A 22,012-nucleotide genomic window follows, 5' to 3' on the forward strand; every position below is an offset into this window, starting at 1 on the left:
GGATCGGAGCCTGCATCCAGGAGTAATTAGCAAGACTGTGCCAATCTTCAGTCCATGTACTGGACTGCTGGGCCTGATGCTACGGCTACACAGTGGGATATCATAATTAGCAGAGATGCAACACGCAGAATAATTGGGAGGATAAGGAAATGCCACTGAAGTTTATATAAGGGGAAAATTTTCCTTAGATCTAGACAATCTCGTGTCACCATGAAACTTTAGGCTCTTCTTTCGCGGGGGTGTGACAGAGCACAGCTATTAAAAAGTGGTAATTTCGGTTTCGCTGTGATGTGGCCGTCATTACCTGGGGAGCGGGGAGGGCCGGGGGGCTGCGCCCGAGACCCTGACGGGGGGACGGACGGGGACAGGGACAGGGATGGGCTCAGGGATGGGGACGGGGACAAGGGTCAGGGATGGGGACGGGGACAAGCCAGGGGAGCCCGCCCCGCCCCGGCACCGCCCCGGGGGCACCGCCCGCTGCTTTCGCTTTTAAGTTTCGCTTTAAGTTTCGTTTTCGCTCCCGCCCGGCCGGACCCAGCAGCAAGGCAAGCCTCGGGCCCTTCCCAGCCCTTCCCTGCCCCCTGCCTCCCCCCTGCCCCTGTCCCCGGCCCCCTGCCCTGCCCTCCTCCCCTCGGGATGCGCGTTCCTTGCTGCGGATCCGCTTCCCCGGGCAGCCCCCGCGCTGCTCCTGGGCGCTGCCGCCCGCGGCCTGCGCGCTGCTCTTCCTGCTTTGTGTGTGTGTTTGTCAAAGCCCAGGCTAGACCCAGCTTTGGGAGCTGCTGCTGCTCTCGGGGAGCTCCCAAACCTCCGCCAGAGCCCCGCTCCCCGGCCAGCTAGGGCAGCCCTGGAGCCACTGGTGGCCTCTGAGCTGCTGCTGCTGCTGTTGCCAGGGGTCCGGGGTTTCAAGCTCTATGCAAACGTGTGAATGGACGATAAAAGCAAATTTAGTCTGCCTAACTATGGAGAAGGGGCAGGAATCACTGCTAATTTCCTCATGAAAATCTGGAACCAGAGACGAGATGTTTCAGTGCATCCCACCCTGAGTGGAGCGTCTGCCCTGCGCGTCTCTCGCCGCGCTGAGCTGGTGCAGATCATTGTGCTGCCCTTTCTTCTTGTAGTTTCCTAACTGCTTAATGATCTGGATTACGTTAAAACCACCCGTAGAAAATACACAGGGTTTTTTCACTTACGTACATTTGACTGTGTATATGCAAATAAAGAAACCGGAGCTCTCTGGGTGTTTTAGTACTGGACAGAATTGCAGATACAAATATTTTGATGTTAGTTGCCCATGGTTTCATCCCAATATACTTCTCTCCAGACCATGATAAACTTCCTGGGAATTATTTCTATGATGTGGACAGCGCAATCAGGCACATTGTGTGATTCTTGGCACTACACTGTGTTGGCCAGGTGTTGGACTTTGTTGATCCTGGTGGGTCCCTTACAACTCAGAATATTCTGTTTCTGTTTTATGATTGTATTCTGTGATTCTGTGATCTCTCACCATAAAATTATTTTTAATTTTACTCTAATCTGCATATTTGAGAGTGGTATTAGACAAGTTCCTTTTGGTAACTGTCACAAGATGATAGAGGTGGCTGAACATGTGCAACGCCACAGCAGTACAGGACCAGAAATTTGTGGCCACTCTTTCTTGAGGAAATATTATACAATAAAACTGACTAAAACCCTCACACATATCTTCTATAAATCAGACCATAAACAGTCTGGTTTACAGAAGTATTTCTAAAATGTCAGTGCTCACTGAAGGACACTTACATTCTTGTACTTTTACTTGTAGATGTCAGAGGATCAGCGTGATGACCTCCCTACTGGAGAGGGAGGTGATGAAGATGGCCATGATGTAGTTGATGCAAGGCCAGACAGAAGCAGCAGGTTCTCACTTTTTGGAAAGTAAGTTATTACTTGTACCCCCATTCTTGTTGTTGTATCAGCTGCTGTGGTACCCTTCTAATAATAGAAACGTAATTTGTGTTCAGTTTGCCATGTCCACAATGCTATAGATGGTCTTAATAGAAAGGTGGTTTATGTTGTATGAATTTAATGTATCTGGTCTGTACCTTAAAGCATTTCTTTATAGAATCTCCCTATAGGAAAACCTGTAATATCTCCCATAAGTTTTACTGGGCAGCTAAGAGACCACCAACTTCATTTAGCATCAATTATAGCCCCACATCTTAAACATCGACCTTTGGTGGAGCTGGGAATTGAATATGCCATTAATTACCTATTTTACTGCACTCAACTCAGCTAATCTCCAGCATCACTGGAATCCCCTGCTGAGTGTCTAAGTTACTTTAAAGCTTGGATGTGCCATCTCGGGTGCAGCACAAAGGAGCCTCACAAGTCTAGAGATGTAGCCCTTTACAGAACACGTTAAAAGCCTTTCATTTTAAAGCATAGTAGTCTCACTGAAGCTTAACTTTTGTTAAATCAGTAGGAAGCAAGCACTATTTACTGTTTGTACTCCTGAAAACACTGGATAAATCTGATAGGAAATGCAAAAGCTGGAAAATGAACATGCAGAGTTTATAAATGCTGTTGAATGTCAGCAGATGGCTACTTCACATTGGATTTAGTGAGATTTTTTAAGACATATTTAATACAAAAGCTAATGCATTTACGGAGAGGTTTTGATTTTTTTTTGCTATTGGACATTTACATTAAAGTGAGCAGTATAATTCAGAGAAAGTACATGGCTAGTATACTTCAATTTTTGCTGTTTATTCTATGAGTTTAATAGGGGTAAAAAAATTGTGAGAGAAGTGAAGATGCTTTAGTCTTAGAAGACTTTTGATGTGCTGTTCAGCAAACCATTGTACTTTCTCTGTCTCATTTTATCATTCCTCAGACATATTTCATGATGTGCATGTGTATTACTAATTTTAACAAATATACAAATGTATCATTTGTTTCTAAATCTTGTCAAATATTTTTCAAAGGTTTCTTTTCAACTTTATAAAATGTGTGTTTTGATATTTGATTCGGTCTTCTTTATAAGAGGTGATGTGCTAATACTGTAATTAAATTATGCAACTCAAAGTTAATAATTTCCAAAGAAAAGGCAATAGTCAGCATTTCTGTGACTTTTTTCTGTAAGAAATTTTTCAAATAATTTGGCTGTTCATCAGTTTGAGGCATTCGTCTTTTGGGAACTCCTTGAAGATGCAATTTGCAACATTTTTCTTCAGAAGTAAAAAATTGCTCAGATTAAATATGAGGTAATTGAGAGAATTCAACTTAGATTTTGTAGAAAAAAATATGTTTGAGAAACCTAACAGAGCTTCTTGAAGATAGTAGTGATTGCTTAAAGAGGAATGAGGTACTCAAAAATTAAGGTCTTAAAAATTGAAGTATGGAGACAAGATCTTTGTCCAACAGAAACTAAAACTCTTTGGCCTGAAGGGAGATAGGACAGGAGTGTGAGAGGATAAAGGAAGATGGGATATGAGCTAAAACTATGATTGTAATAAAGGAGAAAGTGAAGAGAGAAGGATCATTCTTTGTGCCTCACAGGGAATCTAGGGGACATCCAATGGAAGGTTCATGCAGTACGTTTAAAACCTTAAAGTGTTAAGATGTAATTTTAACGTAGATTTTCACTGTAGAACTTAAAGCCAGGGGATATGCAGATATCAAGATTTTAGATAAGTTCAGAAGAGATCAGATGTATGTGTGGAAGAAAGGTCCAGTGGGAATATTGATATTAAGATCTTTGGTGAAGTTGATCCTAAGTCAGGTCTCTGTGAGAATATGTTTGGTATCCAATTTATTTTCTTCAGACTCATTATTAGTCATTACCCAATACCAGGCTAGATCTACTTTTACCTGAACCAGTGTGGCTCTCTGTCTTGATTGCCAAAGCTTCATTTTGGCAACATGAGTACATGTTAGATAAGGTGACTAGAAAGCTTTAGAGTGACTACAGTTTTATTGTCCCTTTTTTTGTTTCTTTCATCACCCCAGTCTTCACCATCTGTGTATACTTCCAATGAAATTCTTCACTGCATTTCATGTCCCATTGCTTAACATATGTAAGTTCAATAGGAAAACAAGTAACTTGTGATGTTAAATAAGCACATTAATTTTAATTTGAGAGAACAGAGCACTGAGAAGCTAAATTCAAAGCTGTGTAGACAGACCAGCTGTTTCCTGTAGCTTCACAGCTGCAATTTGCCACTCTCTGGCTGTGACTGGAGATTACCTTGTAAGAGAAATAACTAGAAGTAAATTAAAATCTTACTCACTTCTCTCTGAGAAGTCTGTGAGGCTGCTTTACCAAGGAGGCCACGAGGCTCAGAACAAGCCAGGATGGGCAGATTCTTCTGACAGCTCAACAGTTTTGGGGAATTATCTTCTATGTATTTCCTTCTCTTTGGAAAAGTGCTAATGTTTAGTTCATGTCGGTGAGGAAAAACTGTTGGGTGGGGAAAAAGTTGGAAGAAGTTTTGGATTAAATCCGCCAGCGGTGTTTGGCTCCGGGTTTTTTTAGCCACTAGATGGCAGGAGGGCATTAATTTTGTGTGCTGCAGGAAGGACAAAAATTGGGCTGTGTTGCAGTTGAGCAAAAAGTTGTTTCAGAAAGCAAAAATATCAGGACACGTTCTGGAAAGGCTGCACACCGAAAAAGTTTAAAATGTGTTTAAAGAAAGATTGAGCTAAGGATTTCAAATGTGTATTTTATTTTTTTATCTAGCTAATAGAATTTTTCCCATATAAGTCTTTTCTTTGTATGCTGTGTGTGCTCCTTTTACACTTTCAAGGCTTTAAATATAGTCTTGCTTCTCCACAAGATGATTTAATATCTTCATTTAGTATCTTTTGTGTTTTATTGGGGACCTACATTAGGAGATTTATAGCAGCAAGCACATTTTAGCATCCAGCAAAGTTAATGTAATATGAAATGGAATAAAACTGCAGCTCCACTGTGTTAAGTAGAGCTAAGATTTCTCTTACTCAAAGTTGGTTTTTTTGAAAAGCTGCATCCAGAAATTCCCAAGGATTGGTAGACTTGCACTTGCACTGTCAAAAATCCTGGCTGCTTGTGGGCTTCAGTGAAGAAACAGTGCAGAAGAGGGTGGTTGTTAGTAGTATCTAGGTACCAGTTTTATCCTAATTTAATGGTATAGAACCATATTTCTTCTGGTTACTTTTATCTGCTCCAGCCCTACTGTCTTGTTTTACAGTCAATATTCCTGTTCTCATCTGGAAACAAAACCACAATTTAAATATCTATTTAAAAATTCTTACAAATACTTAGTTACAATTGAAAGTGTGTGATTCTGTAATGCCCTCAATGCAGACACATGAAGTGGATTGTAAGAAAATCCCACTGAGGAATTTGAGAGGTTTTGTGGGGCATATAGTCACCAAGACTATTTTAGTTGTTTAACACTGCAAACCCAAAATATCTGTAAGAGACTTATTTCTGTCAAGTCACACCACTATAAAATTCGAGAGTTTTGATTAATTTGAAAGTTTCCTGGAAATGTCAGTGTGCATCAAGCCTTCTGCAGTTCACTGGTTGTGATAGTTATATTGTTAAGATATCTACCAGGTTTGTAAATTAGTATTTAGATGAAAAAGATTCATGGATATATGAGCTTCTTTTCATGTGTACAGTGTTTATTTGGGTTACAGGACATGAAAGTGGGGAAGCACAGATGTTACCAAAGGCTCTCTCTTTTAACTTCATGACCCTTGTCTCAGTATAGCCATATTTCTCAAAATAAATAGCCTTGTCCTTCAAAGAATAAATATTCGTTTTTGAGATTCATCCTCAGCTGAACCTCAGGTTTGGAGTTGTAACAGGTGTGGAAAGTTGTCTTTGTTTCAGCTCTTTTTTTCTGTTGTTCCTCTGTCTTCTGGGGAGCTATTTTCCGTCCACTTTTCACAGTATCACATTCATTCTGAGTTGGAAGGGATCCACAAGGATCAAGTCCAGCTCATAAGTGTCCTGTGTGGGGATTACCAAGAGCTTTTTTTTTTAATATTGATTTGTAAAATAAGTTGCTTTTCAGGTAGAACTTTTATGAAGAACAGCTTCACAGTGATACAGATGCATATGTTTTCCAGAGCTGTCCATTCTGTTACACATTTTTCAGTATCAGAATATTACAGACCTTTTAAAGTAAATACTGCTAAAAAAAGTATCTCTTTTATCCTTAGACTAAAAATAGCCAGCTACTTTAAAGCAAATAACAGCTGATGAATCATTATCTGAAGTTATGTTCTGGGCTGCAACTCAGATGTCTGAGCTGACCTCCTGTTTCAGCCTCATGTTTCCTTAATGTCTCTAAGGAAGTCCCTGTGTGCCTTAGTCTGTCCTGTAAACGGGTGATGATCTTTCCTTTTACTGTCACAGCTCCAAAACCTACCACAATATAATTTAAATTTTGTTTGGGGTTTGTTTGTTTGTTCTGCTTAGCACTAGGTAAATATCTGTTGTTTATGTTCACCCCAAAGTGCCAAACATAAAATTTCAGAAATAATCTATAGTTTGGTAAAGTTCCTACAAAGACAATAAAGAGACTGTAACATGGAACAGCAAGGATATTTCATTTTTATTACTCTTTTTTAAGTCAGATGGGGTTTGGGTTTTTTGTTTGTTTTATTTTTGTTTGTTTGTGGGGTTTTTTGGTGGGTTTTTCTTGTGTGTGGTTTTTGGGGGAGTTTTATTGTTGTTTCGTTAAAGCAATTTTTGCTAGATCTGGAACTCAACTTCTGGAGAACACTGCAGGAGTATTTAACAATGAGTGGAAACTGTGGTCAGTTTACTTTCCTCTTGGATGCTTGCTGAATGTACCACACAGGAAAAGCCCAAGTATCTTGAACTAGTACCTAGTCTATATTATAAGAACTAATTAATTCATGGTCAATATTTGTTTCCAGTCTCCTTAGAGACTTCATATTGTGAAGCACAGCAAACACTGGATTATCCAGGAACTGTATCTGCAGTAATCACAGTCAAGTATCCTAATTACTTTTTAGTGCAGTAATTTATTTCGTTCATTACAACAAACTCTGGGCTGTATCATACAGAATTTGGAGGGCAGTTATTATGTAGTGTGATGTTTAAGCTTTCAAAGCAATCCAAACAAAATTAAGACAAATTTATAATAAACAAAAACTGTTTGAGGGTAAATATGTAGGAAATATTTGTACTAATTAAAATACAGAGAGGCTTTGTAAACTATGCATGTTAACTTGTATTATTTTGCTGGAAACATTCATTGTGTAAATATTGTAGTACTGGTGGATCAGGTTTTGACAGAAGGCAGAGAGACGTATCACGAAGTGAAGTCTGCTGTCCCACCTCCATCTCAGCATCTGTTTTCCTGTACTCTTACATAGGAGCAGAGATGGAATGAGTGATGGGAGCTGTTTTCCGCTTGTCAGCAGAGGTAGATCAGGCCTGCATGACCTCAGCTCGCAGGGTGATGGCTACGGGGCTTTGAATAGCCCCACAGAACAGTCCAGCGTGACCCACTGCTGACACAGGCGAATGTTGGGGCCTGAGCACACAGAGCATCCTGTTTCTCTCTGCAATGTAACCCTGAGCATGGTGGGCTCCTAGCATTAGCAGAGAAGATCAGACTTGCTCTGGAGGACAAGCTGAAGCTGCTTTCAGATGCAGTGTGGAGTACCATTTGATGATGAGCCAAGGTACTGTAGAATGTTATTCGCCTCCTTCCTTCTCTGCCACCTGTTTGGAAAAATCATGAGTTAATACCCTAAAACAGTTTAGTTTCAATGGTTATTGCAAGCTAATTGTGACTCCACTGGCATTTTGCAATTGCTGATTCTTGCCAGAGTGTTCTCTGAGAATCAGTGTTTGGAGGGCTTGCTTTATTTTGAGTCATTTTCCAAGCAATCCATATGTACCTGTTAGTTGCTCTTAGTACCTATGAAAGGTAAAAGCAGCTTCATGGGGGTTTTTTGCATATAATTGTCAGTTGTCTATGTACATTATACTACCTAGGGTGTGATCATGCAAGATTCCAGTTTCCAGAACACCCATGGAAGGTATGGATGTGCTGGTTTTCTAGAAATGAGCAGAAAGCCTTTCAGCAAGCAAAATTCTTTATTTGTAAAAATTTACCTTTTGGATGTTATTTGGCTATTATGTTGCATTCAATATTGTGAAGCCTGCATGGCAGATACCACACTGCTAATTGGGAAGCTGAATCTCAATTACAAAGTGATCATTGAGACTTTAGAACTCTGTTTTGCAGGCATCACACCACAAAACTGTCGTGTGGGTGGTAAGTGATCCTTAAAATATTAAGTGCACAAAACTAGGACACTGCTACCTGTTTCTTTTCTTTTTACTTTTGTCTTTTTTTAACTGTTGTGAAATGTGGACAATATTAGGTATTAGTCTGTTGAAACTTTTTGTCCAAAGTGCAGCTGGCTCAAGTCCCAATGCACTTGGTCTGCTTCATTTGCATATAATAAATGAAATTGCAGTCATGGTTTTGATTTGAATTAGTTAAGGCCATCACTAACACATAGTTAAAAAGACAGGAGGACATATTTAGATGCAACTATCAGAACTTCAAAAGACATTTACAAAGTATGCCAGAAGTTGCAGTCTGAGGCTTGTTCTTTCAAACAGCTCAACTCTTTCATTACACAGTGAGTTTTCAGTTGTCTTGGACTGAGTTTCTCAGTTTTCCAGGTTTTTAGAGAAGATTCTCTCTCCTAATTGGAGATGCATCTGAAACTGAAATGGAACAAAAAATCTACAAGAGTGGCTTAGGGCGTGAAAAATGTCTTATAATGAGGTACTTAAAATGTATTTAGTTTCAATTGATGTTAAATAGTCATACACAGGCATTAACAGCTTCCTCTCTTCAGGGAAACTAATGTGCAGTAATCAAAGATAGGAATTTGTTTCTGGGCTGAGATCCACTGTAAACCTCCAAAGCGGGCAGCAAGAATGCCTTTGTTTCATGCATTTTCTTTCCAGGAGGCACCTGTCAGTAAGCTAACCCACACACTCCGAGCATAAACATTGCACAGATGCACAAAATAGTGGACTTTAAAATTATTCTCTACTTTACTGTACAGAATCACAGGATCCCAGAGTGGCTCAGGTTGGAAGGGACCACAATGGGTCATCTGGTCCAACGTCCCTGCTCGAGCAGGGTCATCCCAGAGCACATGGCACAGGATTGACACTGAGATTGGATCCATTGGTTAGAGCTTGGGGCATTCAGTTTCTGCACGACCATCCCCCTGGAAAGAAGCCACATGATCTGCAATTGCTTTATGAAATAAGTTTATTTAGGCTTCATTTTTTAATGGAAAAACTAAAACCCAGAGAATGGAGTTGCTTTCCCGAAGTTATTCGACAGCAGAAGCACAATTCCTTTAGGTTTGTTTAATACCTTTCATCAAATTAATTGGGCAAAGCATAGCTAGCATATGGTCTTAAGAAATATATTTTATTCTGTGTTGTACTCTCAGATATGATATTAGGAAACTTAGGGAAATGCCAGGATTTCTTTAAATAAATTTGCAGATTTTCTGTGAAATCTGTATCAGTACTGCTACATACATCATATCAAGAATATTTTTAGTATGACACTGGTTTTTTGGATGAATGAACTCAATCCAGTCTTGGAAAGAATTTTTTAATGATACCTTAGGTCCTTTCCAGCTCTAGTGTTATCTTGATAAGTTCAAGGAAATAATCTTGTTGTTTACCTAACTCCTTTCTTTCAAGACTGCTACAGCAATATTTTCTGTTCAAAATTACTGTGTTTACAGTTATTTGAAAGGCCTGTGACATGCATTTCCAAATGAACAAGAGGTACTTTCCTAGTAGGTTCCTAACTTCAGGTTCCTTCAAGTAAAAGGCTTTGCCTCTGTTGACTTTTGAACTGTCTCTGTTTAGTCAGCTGACAATCTGATTCCAAAGATGCCCTTAAGAAGTCCTGAAGTAATTGGCAGTTCAAAAAGAAACTGAAGGGTAATTAATTCTTATGGCCCTGTTCTTGAGAACATTTAGTCATTATTTTATTGCCTGAGCAGTCCTGTTGCTCCCGGGAGGAAAGTGGAGTGTGTTCATCGTGGGCAGTGGTGTTGCAGGAAGCACACTGGCCATTTCCCTTTATTCTGCCCTTTCCCAAAAATGACTTTCAAAGTTTAGGCATTTCAGCAAAGCAATGTATAAATATGCAAGGACAGCACGGACTTTATATATCATCAATAAATACGAGCTTCAGACTTCAGTATTACCAGTCTAGAATGTTTCACTGCAGTTTTGAATTTCTTTAACAGATGAAACAAGATCCTGACAGGGAACAGAAATCCAGGAGCACTGGTTTTTGTGTATGTGTATGTGTGTGTGGTATTGTGTTGTTTATGTTTGCTATTCTAAATTGCAGCTGTCAGTTTTCATGCCTTTTGTGTAAGACATCTGCTTGCCATGGTAAGCAATATAGATGAGATAATGTTTAGATGCTTTTTGGGGAACTTTTATGTGCAGTTTTGTAAGGCCACTTTTCTTTCTGCTGAATGAAGGCTTTCTATTGTGGGACAATATCTTGATTTTAATATTAGAAATTTTTTCATTTTTCTTTTGACATCTATCTGGATTATATTTTAAAATAGCCTTCTAAGGACTGGTTGTTTTGTTAGTGCTCATCTATCAAAGTCAGCAGTCATTTGCTAACAACTGCTAATAGGGAAATTGAAAATATGCAATGCTTACTTGAACTTCCTCTTATACAAATAGTATGGCCCCTTTTTCCTCAGGAGAATTTTGTTTCAACTGTTAAGGTTTATTTTCCAGTTTCTCTGCTGGCACATAATTTGCAAGCCTGATTATGCACCTTCGAATGCACTGTAATACAGTTTTAGTATTTGGTCTAAACCTTGTGGTTCAGTTTTTATCCCATAATAATTTATGCTTTCTTATTTTTAACAGTAAAGGAATATTCATTTTTACAAAAGACAATTCAAATAGTGACACATTCTTCTTGTCCAGAAATGTTGCTGCTCTGGCAACCTGATGCAATATTAATGGCAAAAGGCAACAGGATAATCTATTATTTGCATGCAACTCTAAATCTGTGTGACACTACCAAAATGGATCTGACAAAGAGCAAAGAGTCTGACTTAAAGAACTTAAGATCTAAAAAGCTTTAGTCAGGTTTAACAAGTGTCTTTTGCTTGTTATTGACAACAGGTTTCAAGATTTAAAAAAATTCAGAGTGGGGGGAGTGTACAGTAATTAGAGGTGTACTAAGTACAGTGAATTTAGACTGGATAAAAGTATTAAACCTGGATAAAAGTATTAAAGCTGGTGGCTTGAAGAGAAGGTTATGTAGAAGTAAGAGACATTAATGCTTGATTATCAGAAAGCATCAGCCATACAAATTATGGAGACTGTATCAGACCACTAGTTGTTGAGGCTAAGGTAGAAAAATATAGCAAAATGTTGAATGTTGGTTTGTTTAATTTATAAATTCTGTTTCCTTTTCATTTTTTTTTGGAAGAATAACTCTAAATGGGTCTCCAGCACACTCAGTTTTACTACACAAAGCTTAGTGATGCCTTGTGAATTCAAACACAATCTTCTTTGCATTTTCATGGTTTTCTGTCTATCCTTTTGCTGTCTTTTAAAATAAATTAAGTCCAGTCCAGGATTTTTCCCTAGGTGAGCAAACAGCATTTGCAATGAGCAGTAGTCACAAACATAATTTATACTGCGCATGCAACAGTGGAAGGAGTGAAGTTCCTTAGACAGAAAGAGCAGCATAGGGCCCCACAAACTGCATAAAAATAAATCAGCAATATAGGCTATGTAAGTTTTTTCACAGGCCTTAGAACTAATGTGTTGTCCCATGCACTCCACAGTATTGTAAATTAATGGGGAACTTATTCAAATGAAACCTGTAAAGAGGTCCCCAAATGTCAAAGTCCTAAGGGAAACATCTCAGTTGTTTGTAAAAGATTAAAGAGCATTGCAGTTTAAGACCCCTTGCATCCCACAACAATTAAGTGTATGAAGGTTCTGGTGGGTGTTGATGGATTACCTGAGAATATTTGTACTGTGGGCTTTGTCACTGTACCACTGCTGTAATCTTGCCTGGACTCAACAGAAAGGCTGAGAATGTGACAGAAACTAGAATAAAACTATTCTCCAATGCCAAAAAGCATTTGGACTCCAGAAGGACTCAAGTGATGTATTTTGCAAAGACACCATGTTTTAAAAGGCAAATTTCCTTTTTAACAGAAACATGTTGTCAGTCATTCAAAAATGATATATGATTGCACATTGTATGAAAGAAGTATGCCAGAGTAAAACTGTCATCATATTCTGAGATAGTTCTTACCCAGGAAAGCCCAAGTTTACTGAACTGCATAGAGCAGAGTAAGAGTTCTCTCCTTTTGTGTGTGTACTTCAAATAAAAATGAATGGAATCAGTGTAGAATTCCACCCAAGCTGGAATGTCAGCTCCCTTGAATAATATCAGAATTGTAGAATTTTTGTCTCTCTGCTTACATTTTGCAGCACAGCAACAAAAGGCCCTAATTTTCCTGGGAGAGAAGGGGACTATAGTTTTTTTAAAACCTAGATATCCTTCTGTAATACCATTTTTAGAGTTTATTTTCAACAGCTCTGCCTGGGAAAGAACAGTCACTTAAATAGCCAGGCAGAGGATTAGATGAATATCAGATGAATAAAGACAATGCTTAAGGAAGGCTTTGTCCTGCACATGGATTCTTAATACCTTGGTAGGTCATACTAATGTATGGTAGCAAAAGCATAGGGAGGGTGCCAGTAGAAAGGAAGCCAAAGGAGAGGAAATCTCAGCTGCTAAGAGACACTGCTTTATTTTTTCTAAATAAGGTTAAGGTATAGTTAAATCTTGCAGTGATGTTTTTATCCTTAAATCTTGAACCATATTGAAATAGTAATTTCCTCCAAGTATAAGAGAAAAGAAGGTTTGTTCTGGTAAGTAGGAGTCCTTTAGATGAACAAGTCCATTACTCATGCAAGTGAGGTATCTCCATTGACTTTGACAGAATTTTAGCCACTCATGCTGATAAAACACTTGACTACTACTATTTAAAAGTTCAGTAATAAAATGATAAATGGTACAGATAACTTTAGTTTTATATTTGAAAAGTGAGAAATTGATAATAATGATTTTCACAGGGTTGATACCGACTGACTCTAGACCTGATGAAATCACATTCCCAAAGATGCTGTTGTCAAGCCTAAGGCCTGGATTTAGGGACACAGTGAGGGTGAAAATGTGCAAGTGCCAGAGTAGAGTTTTAGTTTTGCTGAACTCTTGACCAGAGGGAAAGAACATGAAATATGTGACAGCACCAATGGGAAGAATATTTCTGTGTAAGGGAAGGATCAGTGACCACTAGTGGAGTTAGGAGTAATGGCACAGTTGTAATTAAGACCTGAAGAATGAGTAAACAGTCAGGAAATTCAACTTTCTATTTAGTCCAGGCAAGTTTGAATCCTGAAAGAGGGAAACTAGATGTCAGAGAAGCAGAAAGAAATAAAATAGAGGGCACATAGTTTAAAACATTTTATAACAGCATATAACTAACCTGTGGAAACCCTTTTGGAAAATAGAGTGATTAGAAAGCTTAGTAAGAACAGCGGTAAACATTTATATTAACAGGTGTCCAGTTCAAGGATCAGAAAATAAAGATTTAGGCTTTCAATCATAATCCAGCCTGTCACTGAAAGGACATTTCCCTTAAGGACTGATTATTACAAATTTATAACTATTAGTTATCATTACAAGGTCTGATTTAGCTTGTTGAATCTGGAAAGTTGGACATTACACTGTCAGTTTAGTCCAGGCAGGCAGGTCCCATATTGTGCTGTGTTGGCACAGGAACCAGAATCTTCAAAAAAAGAATTTCTGTCTGGAGTGCAGGCCCAGGCTAAGTATAATCTATAACCTTTGCTTCCTTATTCATTCAGTTTGGACTGGTGCCAAAAGATTTCTGGAACTTTCTGTTGTCTGCCAGTAAAGAAGTGATAGGCATAACCATGCTGTGGTTTTTTTAGTATCTCATTAACCTGTTTGGCTTGGGAGGAATCGTTAGAGCAAAACCAGGTGAAACAAAACTAAAAACCTCTGTAAAGGAATGGGTAAATGTGCTGCCAAGGCTTGTGTGTGGCGTTTGCCACTGACTGGCATAGAGCTTCTGGCTGCTTTTGAGAATTCCAGCATCAGGAATTACATCCCTTAAACTCATGAGTATTTCTGCATGAATGAGTGCAAACTATTGAACTTGGGAGTGAAGTGGTTTCAGAGAAGTTGCGTGGCCACATCGCTATGCCACTTAACCCCTGCTGCTATTTTCAGTGAGGCTTTTTGTGGGGTAACGTGGCTGCCTGATTTCTGGGCTAGAGATAGATCACTTCCAGCATTTTTGGAGAGCAGACAGTGCAAACTTGATACTGTTCAAATGGGTCTGTCCCAAGTGTTCACAGCTGTTCATGGGTTGGACATAAATGTATGCACAATCCCCTTGAAAATATCCTATAGTCTGTAACAGCCACTGTTGGTTGTACAACTTTTTCAGGAAATCACTGAAGCCAGATAAACCTGTAGAAACTTGAATCTGTGGGCTGAGGAAATGCCCCTTCATGGACCTGAATGATTATTTGTTGTTTTGAAATTTGTTTTTCTCTCTTGACAAACAACTGTCAGGTGATGGAAGACCAGGAGGAATTTTAGGTATAAAATAAGAATCCAAGATATCTTTGAAAATCAAATGTAATATTAGCATCATACATCTCTGAATAATTCTTTAAAATTGTTAAGAACCATTTCTCAACTTTCTTGACTCAAACTATATTTAATTATTGCTTCCAGAGACCTTGAGAAGGATATACAAGGAGAATACCCATACTTAAAATTTGTCAGAAAAAACCCCTGTATTTCCAGAACATCAGACATAATCCTCAATATCTTGTTTTTTAGCCTCTAAGGGAAATCTAAAAGAGGACATGATATTAAGATGGTCACATGTAAAAAGGGCATAATGAAAGCCTGCCAGGTGCAGCTATTTAATTTGGCCCTTTGTAATAGAACATGACAACACTCCAAGATAAGAAGAAGCTGTTTTGAAATTGAATTGCAGTAGCATTTATACATGATGAATCATTTAAAGGTTTATTATAGATTCCAATTAATCTTGTCCTTTAGTAATAGAAAAGAGGACACTTAAAGCTAAAAGACAACCATTGTTAAATCAGGCAGGTAAGAAAGTAGATTACCTAAACAATATTTAATCTATTCATAGCAATCTCATGTCTACAGGTTATTATTGAAGCAAATAGCTTAATAATTCTTTAGGAAGATGTCAGAATGAGAATAGTGAAAGTACTTAAATTAATTGAGATTATAGGAAAACTCTAATTTTGCTATAACCAAAGTGTATTATACAGTTTTTTGTGCTGTGAAAGTAGGTTATGTTTTCCTCTCAGTCATCAGCAATAAACACTATTGGAAGCTGGATGCTGGAACAAATAGGAGAGGTGCCAGTAGCTTATTCTGCCCTTTCCTGAGCATTGTTTCTAACTGGGCTGGCTCCAAAGCTTGCTTATAATTCTGAGGTTGAATCACACTCTTTATAGGCTCTTACTGGCTTCATTTCTGCATGAGGAAATCTTAACTACACATGAAGCCACCTGCTTGGACCAAAAAGCCCACCTCTAAAAGCAAGCACTGCTGAGTTCCTCATGTTTATGTGTCAGGTGCATGCTGGCTGCAATGGATGTGGTGTTAATACTTCATTTAGATTAAATCTGTGAGTAATGTCTGTGCCATCCCTTGGCATCTCTTTCTAATCCAATCTAAGACTCCTGTACATGGCAAAAAGATCAGTTCACAGCCGTATAACCAGAGAACATATATTAATATAACCTATTAACTTAATTAATATAATAGTTTGGTTTTTCTTGGGTTTTATTTGATGTGTAGTTCAGGTACCAATGACTACATTAAAATGTGCTTCAGGTTTTGCATGGGTTCAGACTGCTCTTTGGCAGACCAAATTAACACACGACCTGTTTGTTCACATCTATAACCTTCATAAGCAGAAACTGCCTACTGCTTAGTCTTAATCTTCACAGAATTTAGGGATGATGGTGATTCAGTAAACAAATCTCATCACACAGTTGGGTAAACTGCATATCTTCATGTTCCTGGAATAGCTATTAAGAGAAATCTGTCTGTTGTTTCAATAATTACTTACAGTAAAACTAATATATGTCCAGAAGCAGTTTGCAGAAGGTTACTGCCAGCCTCACTTCATGTAGGCCATTAGTTTTATCTCTGGGGCAGGATCTGTGTGTCCTGCTGTTGGCTGCGGTTCACTCCAGAGTTACTTTGCCTCGTCAGAATCCAACCACACACAATAATCCCTTCATGGAAATCACAAGATCTTTATGCCTCGATCCGAAGTGTGGAGGAAGAAAACAAGCATTAGAGAAGGAAAAACATTGGGCAGGGCTGCACGAATGGTTTGAATTACGATAAATAGGCCATGCATGTGACTGGTCACTAACAATAATTTCATGTGGTTCACCTAGAAAAAAGAAGAATGGAGAAGAAGAACAGCCAAAGCCCTCTCTCAGTAATCAATACCGAATTGTTACACCCACATTCCAGTATAATATGGATTACAAGAAAGTTGGCAAATGTATTATTATAAACAACAAAAATTTTGAAGACAAAACAGGTAACGTTCTTCCTTTGTTGATACTGATTACAGACCATAGAATTTTTATACTTTCTTTAATCAATAAGCATTTTATTTTTAGGACATGGAATTTTAATGAATGTATTTATCCTTTTTTGATAAATAGTTGTTCCTAAAACTTTTGCTGTTCTCTAACACTTACATTAGAGTGGCTCTTTTCAACATCTTTTGAGTATATGTCTCAAAGACCATGTCTCCCTGTTGTATCAACATCAAACCAAACCTTTGTTCCAGAGTTTTAAACTATGTTGTTAAAATTTGAACTTTGGCATCTGCAACCCACGTTATAAATTCTCTGTCCCTGAGCTACAGCTATGAGCTACAAAAGCTAATAGCTGTAGCTGTGCTCTTTTCACACTCCTGCATTTAACTTTCCAGACCACATGAGGTTTCAAGGTAGGCAGATACTTGTGTTCTAATCAGGTTTGTAGGACTTTTCCTATACACTTGGCAAACACAGCAAGTTGTTTTCCCCAAAGATTGTGTATCAGTTCCTTTTACTGGGTATAACAGGGGAATTTTCCAACAGGTTTTCCATGGGGTGCTTTGTGCCTGTGTTTCCCTGCATAACCAAAAGGAGATGAATCAGCCTTAGAGGTCCTGTGTTGCAAGGTGCTGGAGGCATGCCAGCATTTTTCAGGACAAGATATGTGTTAACACTGAACATTGCATTATTTTTAAAATCTCACAATTTGTTCTCAGTGCTGTTGGAGGATTGTTTTAAAAACATGTCACCAAGACACTGTTTAAGTTTATCAATTAGAAACTTAAAAATTTGCCTTTGAACACGTGAATCATTTTGAGTGGTGTAATGTGCAGTGAACCATGTTCTTTGTTTTCTGGCAGGAATGGGCACACGCAATGGCACCGATAAAGATGCTGGAGATCTTGCTAAGAGTTTTAAAAACTTAGGGTTTGAGGTTTATACATACAATGACCGAAGCCGTGATGATATGGAAAAATTACTGAAACAAGGTAAAAATTCAGAATCGTAGAATAATTTAGAGTGGAACAGACCTCTGGGAGTCATTGAATCTACTCCTTGCTCAAAGCAGGTTAAAGTAGAACAGATTGTTTAGGCCCCACACGTGCAATTTTCTATATGGAAGGATTTGTTTTCTGAATGGACTGGGCTTAATTCCCCACCTCATCCCCCAGCATCAATTCAGAAATGTACAGTGTTCTTGTGAAGCACTTGTCCTGTGTATGAGGTGAAGAGCCTTGACATGTTAGATAAGGAGCTCAGCCTGTTGATTCCAGTGTGCTAAACTCAGAGTCAAATGAAGGATGCATCCCTGTACTCAAGGTACTCATCACATTGTAAAAAGTGATCCACTCCTTCTTATTAGAACCCCAGTATATATTTAGCCTCAGAAAAATGTGTTTGCTAAATATAATTTCAATTCAAAAGGTTGCTTCCTTTTGACTAAGAAGTATTTGCCTTGTAGCTGCTGAGGAGAACCACAGTGATGCTGCTTGTTTTGCCTGTATCCTCCTAAGCCATGGGGAAGAAGGGCTCATCTATGGCACAGATGGACCCATGGCTATCAAGAGTTTGACTGCACTGTTCAGAGGAGACAAGTGTAAAAGCCTTATAGGCAAACCCAAACTGTTTTTCATTCAGGTAATAGCCCTAAGGTAAATACAGTATCCTACCGCTGCAGTGGGGAAAACTTGCTCTGTTGGTTGTCTGCTCTAGCAAAAACCCTGTAGCTTGACTTACAGAATATTGCTGGAGGTTTTGTGAAAGATGTGTTGAGAGAACTTGTCTGGGGGCAAAATGTATTGTTTGTTTTTAAAAGAAAATTTATATATGAGAATATTATCATTGTAATTTTCTACATGGTTTCTCTTGGTAATATATGAACTTCAAAGCAGAAAGATAAACTCATTTTTGTGCAGACACGACATGATTTTCAATAGGAATAATACTGTCCAGGTCTCTTTTTATTAAGGCTGCCTCTACAAATTACTGTATTCTGCTAAAAGAAACATTTTTCCCTTTGTCAGTAGCCTAAAAATTTATATTGCATTTTTAAATCAGCATGTCATTAATTCTATGTTAGTTAAGCTTTTAAAGAGAGCTGTTTCAAGCAGTATTAACTGACATACCATGGGTCTGAATTCTCTTTTTTACATAATACATAGTATTATTTACATATAAGAGTTGCAGCAGATGTGGTTTTCCCTAGGCTGTTCCATCAATTAATCCTCATCCTCAAAGTGAAAACTGAGTCTGTTTTAGACTCTTCATACTACTAAAGTGATGTTTCTTCTAATTACACTTTGGAAATGGTTACTTTATAGACTTTAAAATTATCTTAATAAAGGCAACCAGCCCTGTTACATAAGCCAGTCAGGCTTGTTCTTTTGCAAGAACTGTCAGTCAAAGCTACTGATCAAGAGCTGAAAATTACCCACCCATGCCATTGTCCCAGTGTGCCCTTTAGCTAAACCCATGATTAAGAGAAAATTAAGAATCAAAGAGATAAATAGAAAAATATTAAAATTGCAATAAACTTGTAATGGGTGGTCAAACACTAGAACAGGTTGCCCACACTGTAGAGTCTCCACCTGTGAAGTCAAGTGTAAAGAAATTATCCAGAAGTCACACTGCACTTATGAAGGCATTATGTAATAATTGAGTGCAGAGGATGACTCTAAACTGGTAAAATTTATCACGGTTACAATAAACTAACACTGACATGGCACTTGTTGACAAACAACTGAGATGCACAACCTCAACACCTTTACCTCCCTTTACTTACAGGATGTATATTTAAAATGGGTAAGCTAGTCACTTTATCACTGAACAATTAGATATCCCTCAGAATTGCATCTCTGCTTCTAATACGTGTGAAGTACTGCTTAGAACTGAATCCATTAAAAATGTTGATGAATACTAATTGTTGTAGTACCTTGTTCCTCCTTATTGGACAAATTCTGTTTATCTTCTCTGCTTTCAGGCCTGCAGAGGCTCTGAATTTGATGAAGGTATACAAACTGACTCTGGACCTGCCAATGACACCCTGGAAACAGATGCCAACCCAAGATACAAAATCCCAGTGGAAGCAGATTTTCTGTTTGCATATTCCACAGTGCCAGGTAAGTAAAAGAGGGTCAGGGTAAGGGTAAAAGCCTGAAAACTCACCATCCATATTGACTGGATTATAGATGGACCCTCAGTGGTGATACATTGTACTTTGATGGACAAAACACAAAGGCCCAGTGTACACTGAGTACCCACCCCATCTACACTGGCTGTAGAAGAAAAGGGAGGTTACAGATGGCAAAGGCAGTACTGTTTTCTGGGAATTCTGCCCTTCCATGTCCCAGTGTGTTGAATGTGTGATGAAGGCAGGAAGAGGAACAGTTACAGCACAAAACTTATTCTCAGAGGGGAAACCTGTGACATCTTACTTCTTGCAGTTTCCCAAATGCCCAAATGTGGAAGGGTACCTTACTAATGTGAGGTTTGGAGAGCTAATACACATTATCCTCAACTTTAATGAAGCAGGATATGTGACAAAATGTTAGGAGTTCAGCTTTCTGTGTGTGCACTGTTAATCTTTTCCCAGAATCTTTCACGCAAAAGAGCAAAAATAACCCCACGTATTTTCTTTGTTGTCTTTCCTGTCAGGTTATTACTCCTGGAGAAATCCTGGAAGAGGATCCTGGTTTGTGCAGTCTTTGTGCTCTGTGCTAAATGAGCATGGAAAGCAGCTTGAGATCATGCAGATCCTCACACGGGTCAACTACGTGGTGGCTACGAATTTCGAATCCCAGTCAGACGATCCCCGCTTCAGTGAGAAGAAGCAGATTCCCTGCGTGGTCTCCATGCTCACTAAGGAACTTTACTTCTGAAAGTGCATTGTAACACAGCCAGTGGTGAAAGATCAGGGTATGGTTTTGGGTGGAGATGTGATTATAAACAGGAGTAACACATTTTTAATAACAGAAGTGTAATAACACTAGATCTTTATGTTGTATAAGCTGGGGTATCTGATGGATGGACAATATGCAATATTTTAAAGAAGCTGTGGGCCAGCCTGGCAGCTATCACTAATTACTGTATCTCAGTTTCCCTTGGTGTGGCTGTCATGATTTATGGCTGCTGAAGATGAGTCAGCTACCTGACCCATAAAGGCTTCTCCCAGAAAGCAGATTGTAAATTAAGAATAAAAACAAAAAATCTTGAGACCCCTTCTCGTTTACTGCTAGCTCATGGAACCATAACTTCCTTGGAAATTTCCAAAGACCATCATATTATGGGTATGTCCAGTGATAAAAAGAGTTTGTAGCTATTTAAAAGGGTGTTTCTTAGTCTAATATATTCATTTCCTTTTAATGAACATTATTAATGAAGGCTAATGGTTGCTCTGTGATTAATATGGAAGTCAGTTTACTTAATCATCATTCTAGCGTAAGATGAATGTATAAAAAATCCATATTTTTAAATTATTTACCTGAACAGTATGGAAATTTAACAAATAGGACAATCAAAATTAAAATCTTTGTAAAAGATTGGCAAGTTTTACTTGGATGATACCATATTAGAGTACCATTGTAGAGATTTTTTGCCTTGTAACTGACAGTTGGCTGACAGAACAACCTGAAAGTGGTATTGCAGTTCTGCTTGCAGAAATAAAAATGTCTGCTTGTTGATTCAGAACTTTTGAACCATCAGAAAGTTAATGACAAGGCTTTATCATAAAACATGAAAACTTGATGTTGAAAAGATAGAATTCTATGTTCCAGTAACAAATGTATGTTTAGATTTAACTTCTATTTGTGAGGAGTTTTGCCAAAATTGGAAATGGTTACTTGAATCAGAAACCAGAAGTGCCTTCTTAGATACTGTATGGTCTTGATTTTGTGTTTTAGAGTTATGTTGGTGATGTTTATGTTTCTACTTTTTATATTCACTTTAGTTGGTAGCTAGCTCAAAAAAGTAAGTTTAATGATTTGATTAAACTGACAAAGGATTAGTTGTTCACCCTTTTCCCAGTTAATGTACTCTATACTCTTTTGCAATCTTCTGAGGAAATAAGTGCATAGCATTAAAGCCAAGTTACCAAATTGTTAAGTTTATTTTCTTACAAATACTGTGACATAGTGAGACATATATTTTTTTCATAAGTCAAATTCACAGTTGTTTGAATTAAATAAATGGTTGTTTTACGGATGTATTGAGCATGATATCAATAAAGACCTTTTTTTAAAAAAT

The 22,012-nt window shown here is 38.3% G+C and overlaps 1 protein-coding gene across 1 annotated transcript; it reads left to right on the forward strand.

Moving 5' to 3' along the window:
- The first annotated feature begins 376 nt into the window (after positions 1–376).
- Positions 377–22,012, forward strand: CASP7 (caspase 7). The gene is given in 8 exon segments (XM_069020053.1): positions 377–487; positions 489–545; positions 1,805–1,917; positions 16,616–16,764; positions 17,632–17,760; positions 18,234–18,409; positions 19,752–19,890; positions 20,426–22,012. Coding segments are annotated over 8 exon segments (1,098 nt in total). The 3' UTR covers positions 20,650–22,012.

Source organism: Aphelocoma coerulescens, chromosome 6 (genome assembly GCF_041296385.1).
Source record: "Aphelocoma coerulescens isolate FSJ_1873_10779 chromosome 6, UR_Acoe_1.0, whole genome shotgun sequence".
NCBI classification, from domain to species: Eukaryota; Metazoa; Chordata; class Aves; order Passeriformes; family Corvidae; genus Aphelocoma; species Aphelocoma coerulescens.